We start from the raw sequence: 13,193 nt of genomic DNA on the forward strand, positions 1-13,193 counted from the left end.
ACCGGACCGGTACAACACCTGGTACAGGTACCTATCCTCAAAAGGAGGTACCGGTCAACACCAGGTACAGACACCGGTTCCATAAAAAAATCGGGTCGTACCTGAGTACGTGCAGCCCTAATCGTGTGGCTTCTAGTCCTATTGTCGTGTAATGTTTCCGATTCAAAAATCCGGTGATTATTAAATTGAAATTTATCCAATCTCCTTTTCAGATCCTCGTCAGCTGTGACCCACCGCAACAATGATTGGACTTAATTCCATAGTTACCTATCCACCAATCCAACCATCCTAATCACTTAATCCAACGGCTCAGACCACCCATATCTTAAATCACTTCTCATCCGTTGATTATACTAACACAAATCAAAAACCACAAATTCGACGGTCACTAATCAATTACACTGTATCTACGAAAAGCCCAGTTTTACAATAAAAAAAGGAATCAGAAGAAGAATAAATAAAAATGAAAAAGCAATCTTTTTGAAGAAAAAAAAAACAGAGGAGAGGAAGGATATTCATAGGATTCATCAACAGAGTGAGTGAGAAAGAAGCAGAAGAAGAAGGAAAGATGAATACTGAGAGAGAAAAGCTGGTTTACTTGGCTAGACTTGCAGAACAGGCAGAGAGATATGATGGTAAGTCTTTGATTCATTTTATACTTTGATTTTAATTAGGGTTTTGATAGAATCAAAGATTGACACTTGTTTATGTATGGGTTTAATTTTTTTTTTATGGGTTTGTTTCTTGGTATGTGGGTATGATTTAATTTTTTACTTACATTAATTGAGATTTTTCTTTTGTGGTTTAATTAATGGTTTTTTTTCTTGATCTGTGTACATTGAGTAGTCAATTTTGTGGGTATTTATGGTAGGATTTCTGGGGATTTTGTTAATTATTATCATTAAGTATTGTGGGTTCACCATACTTATTAAATTGGTTGTTGATCTGGTCTTAGTATATAACATAAATTGCTTAGTGTTTTTGAAGGGTGGTTGGGAAGTCAGATCGGTGTTAAATTTATTAAGTTGTTATCAATCAGTGTAGAATTGTGGGTTTTTGGTTGTGCTATCAGATCACTCAATATGTGGATTTTGCCTTGTCGAATTCGGAATACCTGGGTCTGTCACTTGAGGATACTTCACTGGGTGTTACTGTTAATTATTGTGCGTGTGTTGTGCCCTTGTTGGATGTAAGGTGTTTGAACATAGTAATGGCCTTAAATTATTATATCATGTACATGTCTAATGCTTTTTGGATTGAAGATTACTAACTATGAGTCGATAGAGCAACTTATTTCACTGGGATCAGTAAATGTTAGTGCCTTTTCCAACTTAAGCAGTTAAGTATGCATGCCAATTTTACGTATCCTGTGGAAAGTAGTGGATTGATTTATGTGAGTTAACTTGGTGGAATCACATGTTTTTGATGCATGAATCTTATTTTGAAAAAAATAAGATGTTGATTTGAATGCTTGAAGTCATGACGGAGATTAACATGAAAGGATCTGTCATTACTACTGTACATCTTTATCTGACCAGGATATTCTTTAGAATTTTAGGGCCATCAGATATTCCGTGTCTTCTATTTTTTCGGGGATCGTCTTTGTATTCCCTCGTGTCCAGTTTGCTGATATGACAGCTACATGTACCTTTTGGCATCCTAGATGCTAGTTACTGCAAGATATCAGAAATTCCTGCGGGCCAGTTTGCAGATCTCTTGACTGTTGTTTGGTTAGTTGGAATCCTGTCAATCGAACACTATGGTTGCCAATTTATGGATTTTGTCTACTAGTTTGTGATTCATAAACTGTATGATATTGGATAGTTTTACATTCCTATGGTTGTCTGACGCAAATCCATATATCTGTTGATGACCTTGTATGTTTATAAGTCATTGGTGTTATTGATTTCTTATTTTTTGCGTGGAAAGACAATTCAAGATGAACAGTGTTACAGTATCACCGTATCACACTACCACTCTTTACTTTGGTTTTCATGGAAGGATTCATTATATTCCATCTGGTAATTTTGTTGCGTTCTAAAATGGATACGATGGTTATTGCAGAAATGGTTGAGGCTATGAAGAAACTTGCTAGATTGGATGTGGAACTGACTGTAGAAGAGAGAAATCTGGTGTCGGTTGGGTACAAGAATGTAATTGGTGCAAGAAGGGCATCATGGAGGATTTTGTCTTCCATTGAACAGAAGGAAGAAGGAAAGGGAAATGGGCAGAATACGCAGAAGATAAAAGAATACAGACAGAAGGTTGAGGACGAGCTTTCCAAGATTTGCAGTGACATCTTGGTTGTCATTGATGAAAACCTCCTATTGACCTCTTCCACAGGAGAATCAACAGTTTTTTACCATAAGATGTGAGTTCTACTATTATTTGATAACGATCTGTTTGGTTTATTTTTCTTTGCCTGTGTTGTTCCGGTTTTACAGTATGCTCAGTATTTTGGTGCTTTTTTCTTACTACCTTAAATATATTGGTATTCTACATCTGAATGTGACCTCTCTTCTTGTGTAGGAAGGGGGATTATTATCGGTATCTGGCTGAAATTAAGTTGGGGAATGAACGTAAAGAAGTAGCAGATCTGTCTCTCAAAGCCTATGAGGTCTGTTACATTTAGATTGCTTCTCTGTTTCTTTGCATTTGTTGTACTTTCCCAATTGGCCAATATCATAAGTTGAGTCATAATGGAGCTACTTGTAATGAAACAGGCTGCCAGTAGTGTTGCCTCAACAGATCTCCCACCTACTCATCCAATCAGACTTGGCTTGGCCCTGAACTTCTCCGTTTTTTACTATGAGATATTGAACTCACCTGAGAGGTATGCAACCCCTCTTTGATTTTTGGTTTTATTTTACCACTTCTCTTTCTCATTTTATCTTTCTCGTTTGGCTTTGTTTATGATTATGTTGTCCGTTTATTGTCACCTTTATAAGTTATGTACTTGTTGGCATGCAGGGCATGCCACCTCGCCAAACAAGCATTTGATGAAGCTATATCAGAACTTGATACGCTTAGTGAAGACTCTTACAAGGACAGTACACTTATCATGCAGCTTCTCAGAGACAATCTCACTTTATGGACCTCAGATATTGCAGAAGAAGGTGATAGTTAACTTTGAATACTGCCTACATCTTTCTCGTTGCCGGTCTTTTTCAATTCTTTTTTCTTATTCTTGACTTCTGACGAACTTCTTTCTTGTGTTATTGCACAGGGGAGCATTCCAAAGTTAATGACTCCTGAAGCATAGGGTAAGCAAGTTACCATTTAGCCTCTGAGTTTGATTTAAACCTCAGTTCTTTATCCTTTCTTGTCAATTGAGTTGTGGTTGCTTCTAGACCAATTTACGCTGTTAAGGAACTAAAAAACTTCCAATAGTCGGCATTCGTATTGTTCATTTATCTTGTGCAAGGTCTTTGGATCAGTTTGATGTTTCTTAATGCTTTTGTATAAATGGGTTTTGCAGGAATGGCCTGGCATGAAATTATAAATCCATGGGATGAGGGTTCTCACTGAAGGCTGAATGGCAGAATTTGCTGTGTAAACGCAGAGATGGTGACTGCTTGCTTTTAATTTCATAATTGTAGAAAGAATCGTAAGATCCTTCCTCGTATCTAGAATAGATTTTCATTTATTTAGCTGGACTTAATGCTCTCTTATATACACAGAATTTGCTGTGTAAACGCAGAGATGGTGACTGCTTGCTTTTAATTTCATAATTGTAGAAAGAATCGTAAGATCCTTCCTCGTATCTAGAATAGATTTTCATTTATTTAGCTGGACTTAATGCTCTCTTATATACACAGTGCTCTCTTATATACATATTTGGTATTACTGGCAGTTCACTATTTGAAATTCAAATTGTGATGATGGTAGTGGCAATTTAGAGTAAGGCCTAGGTTTCTTAAGCGCATGACAAGCATTTCGCCGAAATGTGTACATGAATCACTGACACATATGCATCGTACTTCATAAATACATGTATTCTGCAAGATACTTGTTGTGGGATATGACCAGCCAGTAGTTCATCAAATAGCCAATTGCTTTCGTGATGCATCCAGCCAACTATTATAGCAGGACTGAAGATTTGGCCAGTCTGAGAGTGGACAAGAAGTAAAGTGATGAAGCCAAAGTGCTAAAACTCTCTCTTGTTGGTCTTTCTTAAAAGTACTTATCAAGTCTTCAATTGCTCTCTCTACTTCCACTCTATCGCCGGTGCTTAAGACTGGTGCATCCGTTCCTTTGCTTGCCCTGCACAGGAATGGCAACCATGACATCAACAACTTCATCTTCTTCTCGCTTTGCTCATCATGTTTCCCTATCATCTTCATTACGTTTTCATCATCATAGTTTTGATCTTTTTCCATTTCATCTGTTTGTCCCATTTTTCTCGCCTCCTTCAACAAGAACACTGCAGATAAAGTGTCATAAGATACTATTATGCAATCACATTACTAACCCCACCAGGTAGAATCTTATAGTGCTGCGAAAAAAACCATCTCCCTGTCCTGTGTTGCAATCTAATACATTCTTTATGTAGTAGGTTCTGTTGGCATATTCAAAGTTAGTGTAGAATGATTCCCTTATCATAGTAGCTCATATTTCACCAGTTGGGGCATCTCTGGTGGAGCATCAAAGAATCAACTTTGGTGGCTTCAGCCCCAGTCTGCTAGAGAAGGCATGGAAAACATATAATTGAGTGTGTTGCTAGTCTTACCTGAAATTTTGACGAGAGAACCTTGAACTCGTGGCTCAGCTGAAATCGAGAGCCAAGCCAATCTAGAAGCTGACCCCCAGCTTGATATCGCAACATCTACAGCTCCACAAGTTGACATCTTCATGGCAAACCAGAGAAGCTCAGCTGCGAGCTTCTCAGCGGCCCAAGCATCCGGTTTAGGAACACCAGCATTTTCACCAAGCCATGCCCATGCTCGTTCGCTATATGACCAAATTTTGTGCAGAATCCGGTCCAATCGATGTTCAGACGATCCTATCAAAGTAGTCTCCTTGACCTCCTCCATGACTGCAGATTCAAGCTGCTGGAGAGTCTTTGCAAAAGCAGAAGAAAGGACTGTACAATTGATATCTCTAAGAACATCCGACCCTACTTTGAGATTATCCTCGATCAATTTCTCTGCTAGTGAACGAACAAGTTCGTATTTCCGAGAACTAACTGGAATTTCGTTAATAATTGAAAGAATTTGTGTAAGTGCTCTACAAACACTAGTAGAATCTCCATTAACAGTTGTTTCTTGAATGATATTTTTATCTCTTTTACCAGAGAAAGCATCAAACGGTTTGGATGGTGTTTTTGGGTTCGGGTACAGCGAAGGAAGAAGCCTAAGGAAGAAAACAATCCAATACAGAGCTATGCAAAGAATTTGATGGAGGATTTGAAGAAGTTTGTATTTGTTGGTATGAGTTGAAAAAAGTTTTGAAGATGAAGAGATGATTTTAGAGACAAGGAAAGAAGAAGTCATGGTGGTTTGTGTTTGGGTTTTCATTGAAGTTTGATTTTTTTTTTTTATTAATTGCAGTCTGTGGTTTGTTCTTAATATGGAAGTTATTTAGGGATTACTTTTATGTGAAGTTAGTGTCTGGTTATTGTTAGAAAGAGTCATTGACAACACATGATCACAACAGGTTGTGAAGATGAGGCTGAAAACAAAGAGTGCCGTGCTTTTCAATGATAAGGGAAGGGAAATAGAATAAGGTTTGCCAGCAATGTGGATCTCTACTTTTAGTCGAGATAGCTAGCATCCATTTGAGCACTTATGTGATTCCGGCGGGCGACTCAACTGGCTGTGGCTCACTAGATAGTAGTACTTAAAAAAAAATCATACTGATAGAATCTACTCTTCCATTCCATTTTAGACGATGTTTTAGGGTTATTTTTTTGTTTTACAATACTTGAAAATTTTCATATTTTTCCACAAAATTACTAATAACACCCTTACATTTTGTCTTGAAACTATAAGTTTATTTTTAAATCCACTAATAACAATTAATGTTTGAAGACTTTTCTCAAGAGTATAAATAGAAAATGTTCACATCTCTCTCCATTTCTTAATCTGTGGGAAAACTTCAAAAACATCATCTAAAATGGAACGGAGGGAGTATATATATATATGTCCAAAGAGTCAGGTATAAAATCATACCGAACTCCAATAAATCAAGATCTGGACCTGATTTGATTTACTGGAGTCAGGTATACCAAACATCCAAAAAATCAAAAAACAAACAATCTGACATCTATCTGGAACCGAATCAGATGTCGTGGAGTCGGACTCAAACCCAAACAAACAAGGTGTGACATTAGAATGTACAGCAAATCAACTAAACGATAACTAGATGTGATTTCAATAGATCACTTATGAGTCTAACAAAATATATTAAGAAAAGACATTACTACTAAGTACTAAAACTTCAACTTAAAATCCAGGGCGCATACGTTCCTCCCTGAGCTTTATATGATTTTGATATCGGTTCATTATTAGTTTCTGTTGACTGTGAGGTTAAACGTGTTTCCAGTGCAAGGGTAACCGATCTGAATCCAATCACCAACCCGTAGCCTTAACAGACTGATTAAATCCGTTCCTTCTAGATAAAAAACATCCGAGTCCTTGGGACGTACCAAAACCATTCGGTACGGCTTGTCGTCTCCATACTAAACTAGATTTCCATTTTAATCTTGGCAACCACACGCAAGTTGCGCAAGATGACACTTACGACTGAATTAAAATCATTCAACTTGATTTTTCTCTGATTAATATCAGTCTGTGTAATCTGATGTAGGTAAGGCATGATGGAAGATTATGATTTAATCAAATGTGGTATACAAGTTATCACATAATTAGATCAATTTATATAATTATAAATTAATTTGTGACTCTAATTAGTTGTTTGTTAATTTGGGTATATTGTAACAGCAAATTAGATTTTCTTATTTTTATAAAATCTTAATATTGTGTAGATAAGAAACTTAAGATATTATTATTTCTTGTTAAAATATGCACTAATTTCTTTCCAAAAATTATAAACTAAAAATTTCTTCTTTTTTTTTTGGAAAATAAAATTTCCATCAAAAAATCTGTATAGACCGAGAGAAAAACCATACTAAAAAGCCGCCACATACAATGTCTTTCCCTGCACGTCTTTCGAGAGATTGGGTCTACTGAGAACCACAAATTAAAAGAAAAACTTTGAGTGGCGTTTTGTTATGTTTTTTTTCTCGGATCATAGAGAACCACTCAATTTCTATACCCCAATCTGACTAGTTTTCTATGTACATTCTTGACTTTTGATAAAATTTCTCTTCCCATATAAAAATTAAAAGTATAGGATTTGTAAATGTCTATTGTATGGAAGGAAACGTCCTAAAGAAAGAGTTATTTTCATCATATTTCAGTGTGAATTGGTCATGCATCCATTTATTTATTCACCACCAAATGCAAAATGAATGTTCAAAAAAAACAAAAAGAAAAAAAACCATATGCAAAATGCAAGCTAAGAGCCTACGACTGCATTAAAGTAATTGAATATTTTTTTGCCTGCCTGTGTGATTTGACTTTTGGTCACTCAAAGTCAGAATCAATCGGAACAGCAAAAAGGAGTTATGTGCAAAGGACGGAAATGATTTATAAGAGGATACCATTCCATATAACGACGGACTGCTTTTTTGATTGGTATCTTCTTCAGAGATTTTATATCACCTTTTAATAAAATTCTGGTGATTTCGGCTGAAATATTATATTTGAATATCATAAATAGAAGTCGGAAATAAGAATAGAAAAATTAACAAAGAACTGAAAATATTATTTTTTCTAAAAACAAAAGAAAACGAAAATTACATTAATTACGACAATGATTCATGGCACCCATTTTTTTTTCCTTCATGTTTTCTTCTCCATCACTTCTGTAAAGTTCTCTAATGGAAGTTTATGGAAAATCATCACACAATTCAATCACAATATGATTTTGAAAACTATCATTTTCAATGAAAACAAACCCAAGAGATAGGTTTAGCTTATATAAGGGTAAGGATGAAGTATTCAAAATTGAGATAAGAATAATATGATCAAGACCTTCAATTTTTGGATCAAATTAAAACTAAAATGCAAAAATTTGGGTTTTGTCATGGTGGGCTTTGTAATTATGAGTGATTTCGATTACAACCAGAGCGAGAAAATGTGTTCTATTTTGATCATAACTTAAAATAACTAAGAGAATGATTATTTGATAGTGATAAGGTAGGCTTCAAACATAAGGAATATATTATTTTATTTTGTTTAGATGTTCTGCCACTAAAGACAGTAAACGAAATGGAGAATCTTCTGGGGAGAAAAATTGAAATTTATTTTTTTATTTGTTTCGTTAAATTTCGTTCATCCCAATCTTCGCCCGTTAATCGATTTTTCTCTCTGAAATTTTAGATCTGCTTGAGAATAAAACTAAAAAGACGGAGGAAAAGATGGTGATAAACCAGTTTAGCTGCTTAGGTGGATGCCATCTAAGAGTGGGTGCATTGGATGCACAAAAAATGGGTGCCACAAAACCAGAAGAAAGAAGAAAAGACATGCTAATAACCATATGTCTCCGGTACTCATCATATGATAAATTGGCCATGATCATAGTAGAATAGAAGATCTTTCATGATCGCTAATATTTCCATCAATCCTTTCTTTGTACAGATTAAATTTCCCTCCTGAATCCAGTGTTGCTCTGTACATACGAACATCCTTCCTTTCTCCTTTTTTTCTTGCTTGTCGATTCTTGTTTTTATAAAGATAGTTAAGCACTATACCATCAGAACGAACAAGGTATAACTTACCACTAGTGTAAATTTAAGGTTACTGCCATACTTGGTGAACCTTTAGGTGCATGTGATATTACAGATACACTCCCTGATTGGTTATATATTGCCAGTAAACCATTAGTCTGTTGAACTGATAATCTGTTACCAACAGAGATAAGATCAACTCCGGGTGTTAGTGTTAGCCCAGGTCTTCCGCAAGATACTTTGCCAGCTACTGCAGTTGTTACTAAGTCCTAGTAATCCAGTCAAGTCTTTGCTATTTACTAGGATCATAACAATTTTCCGTTTCATAATGTACTCACATATTACTATAAATAACAGCTCAATCTGCACTAGATTGGTGTGGAAGATATTCACCATTTATCCCTTCTGTCTTGGTATCAGGCTCTCGATCCAAGTTCACCTTCCGCAAATATCAAATACAAAAAAAAAAAAGTGAAGAACCAACACCCTACTCACAGAATCAGATATGGCAGATACAACAAACAATCTTCGACAAGTTCAAATACATCATTTAGTAACTCTGAAACACACTGAAACTAATCACATATTATGGAAATCTCAATTCAAACCTATCTTAAAGGGGCATGGGCTAACTGGATTTATTGATGGATCCAGAGAAGTGCCAGATCGCACTCTACCAGACAGTGATGAGATCAATCCTGCCTTCACTGCCTATGAAGCACAAGATGCATTAATCATTGGTTGGCTTAACTCAACCCTTACACCAGAAGTTCTCAGCGTTGTTGCAAAGCTAGATACTTCGAAAGCAATATGGGATGCACTGGAAACTGAGTTTGCACCTAAGACGTTTGCTCACCAGATGAATCTCAAAAAGAAACTGCATAACTTATCCAAAGGTAATAAGTCTTTGAAAGCTTATTCAAATGAAGCTAAACGATTGTTTGATGAACTTGCAGCAACTGGTTACACAGTTCCTACTAATGAGATGAAACAATCCATTTGTAATGGGTTAAACCAGTCTTATGATCCAATAGTTACTGTGTTGGGTACTGCTGATAATATGGATATCCAGACCTTTAAGTCTCATCTTATTACTTATGAGATGCGTCAAGAAAATCAACTATCACAGGAATCACAACCCATTGCAAATCTTGTAACTGCTAATTCGGCATCATCCATCAAAGATCCACCTAGGATGCACAACAATCAACCTAGACGACAACCACCACCAAACAATAACAATCGTCGTTCTCCTTACCAGCAAGGTGGTCCTTCTCAAGGAGATGTTTACTGTCAAATTTGCAAGAAGAGGAATCACACAGCGGATCGTTGCTGGTTCCGCTATGATAGAAGCACTGACAATCGGCAAAGGCCTGCAGAAGCTTATGTTGCTTTTCCTGATGCCATTAATGCTCAGTGGGTCACAGATACGGGTGCGACAAATCATATGACTGCTGATGCTCAGAATTTGTGTATTCCACATGAATATGATGGACCTGACCAAGTGAAGGTCGGTAATGGTAATGCTATACAAATAACACACATTGGTAACACTGAGTTCAATTCTAGTAATCGAAAGTTTGCATTGAATAATGTCTATCATGTGCCACAAATCAAAAAGAATATGCTATCTGTTCATCAGTTTTGCAGGGATAATAATGTATATTTTGAGTTTCACACTAATCTGTTTGTTGTGAAGGACAAAATCACAGGAGCAACGCTGCTATCAGGAAGGAATGAGAATGGACTATATGTGCTGGATAGTTCAGGTGGCATGCACCCATCCCTATCTCCCTCAACTTTTCTCTCTGCAAGTATTCCAGTTTGGCACCAGCGGCTTGGACATCCAATGTTGAGCACGGTTTCTAGAATTTTCAAAAAGTTTTCCCTTCCAGTTCAAAATAAGAGTTTTGGCTTCTGTCACTCTTGTCATATAAGCAAGAGTAGGCGTCTTCCATTTACTCCTAGTACTACCATTTATGATACTCCTTTGAGTCTTATTGTTTCTGATATTTGGGTATCCCCAAAAACTTCTCGTAATGGATTTCGTTATTTTATGATATTCATGGATGCTTACTCTCATTATACATGGATTTATCCTTTAGTGCAACGATCTGCTGTTTTTAATATCTTCTGTCAGTTTCATAAACAAGTAGAAAATCTCACGGGTCATAAAATAAAAGTATTCCAGTCTGATAATGCATTAGAATACAAGAAACTGTCTTCTTATCTAAACAACTCAGGCATAGTGCATCGTTTCTCCTGTCCTCATACATCAGCTCAAAATGGTCTAGCAGAAAGAAGGATCAAACACATCACAGAAAGTGGTCTAGCTTTATTATTTCAAGCACATCTTCCAGAAGTTTTTTGGTCAGAAGCTTTTACCACGGCCTGTTATCTCATTAACAGGACACCAAATCTGTCATCTAGTCACAAAACACCACTTGAGTTACTCTTTGGCAAATAACCAGACTATTTATTTCTGCGTGTTTTTGGTTGCTTGGCATATCCATGTCTTAGACCATATAATGCCAACAAACTAGAACCTAGGTCTCTTCCCTGCATTTTTCTAGGATATAGTTCGGCTCATAAGGGTTACATTTGCCTTCATCTACCAAAAAATCGTCAATATATATCACGGCATGTTCGTTTTGAAGAGCACATATTCCCATTCTCTCCTTCCCAACAGCGTGCTCCCGAGGTAAGTTCTGAAATTCAAGAAACTAGTACTCATATTTTTGGGTCTTCCATTTTCACACAAGATCAAACAGTGTTAGAGCAGCCTCGCCAAAATGTACTGCCTACTGATGCACAACAACACTTACCGACGATACTACATGGTGTCACCCCTCAGCAGTCTCTGGCTTCATCACCAGTGTTACCATCACCTGAAACATCACTTCTGATATGTTTATTATGTTGTATATTTTATTTGTAAACCAAATGACTATTGTATATGTATCATTTGTGAGAAGTTACTGTATGTAAATATTTCTGAGCGGGGCTAGTTTGGGTTAAGTTATGTAGTAGATTTCTTATTTGATTTTTTAAGTAAATGATTTAGATTCTTAGTGCCTCTTTATTTAGACTAGGGTGGCAACGAGACGGCTCATGGTATAGATGCTCCAGTACATACAATGATCACTAGAGCCAAAGCTGGGATTTCAAAACTAATACAGAAACTCTGTCTGACTGCCACTAAGCATCCACTTCTTGATCATGACTTCATGGAACCTACTTGTTACTCTAAAGCTTGTCAAATTCCAGAATGGCGTGATGTTATGGATGTGCAGATAAATGATCTAATTCAAAATGGCACTTACACCTTGGTTGAATATAAAGAAGGGATGAATATCGTTGGATCCAAGTGGGTTTTTCGAATTAAAAGAAATCCCGATGGCACAATACAGTGTTACAAAGCGCGGTTAGTAGAAAGGGTTTTAACCAGCAACAAGGTATAGATTACGAGGAAACATTTTATCCTGTCATTAAGCCGTGTACAATCAGGCTAGTCCTTTCCCTAGCAGTAATGAGTGGATGGACTCTACGACAGCTCGATGTAGAAAACGCATTTCTACATGGTATCTTAGAGGAAGAGGTCTACATGAAGCAGCCTGCTGGATATATAGACCCTAACTATCCTACACATGTTTGCAAGTTACACAAATCGCTTTATAGCCTTAAACAGGCTCCACGTGCTTGGTTCTCTCGTCTCAGTAATCATCTCTTAAAGCTAGGATTCACAGCCTCCATTGCAGACTCTTCGTTATTTGTTCAAATCAAAGATAACTCAGTAATGTATGTACTGGTTTATGTGGACGACATCATTGTAACTGGTTCTGACTTACACCTGGTTGCTAATTTAATTACTGATTTAGGTCATGAGTTTGCTATCAAAGATATGGGGGTATTGTCTTACTTCTTGGGTGTTGAAGTTTTGCAGCAAGGACGGTCTCTGGTGCTTTCCCAAAGAAAGTATATCTCAGACTTACTACACCGCACAAAGTTGGATGGCATCAAGCCAGTTTGCACTCCTATGGCTGCTAATGCAAAGCTGCACAAAGTGGGTTCTACAAGGTTTGAGGATTCCACTCTGTATAGAAGTGTTGTTGGAGCGCTGCAGTATTTTCATATCACACGGCTAGATATATCTGTGGCTGTAAACAAAGCCTGTCAGTATATGCATGAGCCATATGTGGAACACTGGGAGCTAGTTAAGAGAATCCTACGGTATTTGAAGCATACAATAGACTATGGTGTGTTCATTAAACCTGGTCAGGATTATACACTGCATGCTTATTCCGATGCAGACTGGGAAGGCAGTCTTGATGATCGGCGATCCACAAGTGGTTATTGTATCTTCTTTGGAGGCAATCTCATTTCTTGGAGTGCGAGGAAACAA

At 36.9% G+C, this 13,193-nt stretch overlaps 2 protein-coding genes across 3 annotated transcripts; one reads left to right on the top strand and one right to left on the bottom strand.

The window, feature by feature from the left end:
- The first annotated feature begins 475 nt into the window (after window positions 1-475).
- Window positions 476-3,857, top strand: LOC113286821 (14-3-3 protein 7-like). 2 transcript variants are annotated; one of them, XR_003329529.1, is made up of 8 exons: window positions 476-635; window positions 2,065-2,371; window positions 2,530-2,617; window positions 2,724-2,833; window positions 2,971-3,116; window positions 3,227-3,263; window positions 3,479-3,567; window positions 3,706-3,857. XR_003329529.1 is itself a non-coding variant. In XM_026535447.1 (7 exons), the coding sequence occupies exons 1-6, from the start codon at window positions 569-571 to the stop codon at window positions 3,253-3,255; spliced, it is 747 nt and encodes a 248-aa protein (XP_026391232.1). In that variant the 5' UTR covers window positions 476-568; the 3' UTR covers window positions 3,256-3,263; window positions 3,479-3,794. The 2 variants fall into 2 exon arrangements, 1 of the variants encoding a protein (XP_026391232.1); XM_026535447.1 differs by having other exon boundaries at window positions 3,479-3,794.
- Window positions 3,762-5,831, bottom strand: LOC113286820. Its single transcript, XM_026535445.1, has 2 exons — window positions 4,730-5,831; window positions 3,762-4,423 (listed from the first exon to the last, which is right to left on the bottom strand). The coding sequence occupies exons 1-2, from the start codon at window positions 5,514-5,516 to the stop codon at window positions 4,041-4,043; spliced, it is 1,170 nt and encodes a 389-aa protein (XP_026391230.1). The 5' UTR covers window positions 5,517-5,831; the 3' UTR covers window positions 3,762-4,040.
- Between the last annotated feature and the right edge of the window lie 7,362 nt (window positions 5,832-13,193).

The sequence above is a fragment of the Papaver somniferum genome, chromosome 6 (assembly GCF_003573695.1).
Source record: "Papaver somniferum cultivar HN1 chromosome 6, ASM357369v1, whole genome shotgun sequence".
Lineage (NCBI taxonomy): Eukaryota > Viridiplantae > Streptophyta > Magnoliopsida > Ranunculales > Papaveraceae > Papaver > Papaver somniferum.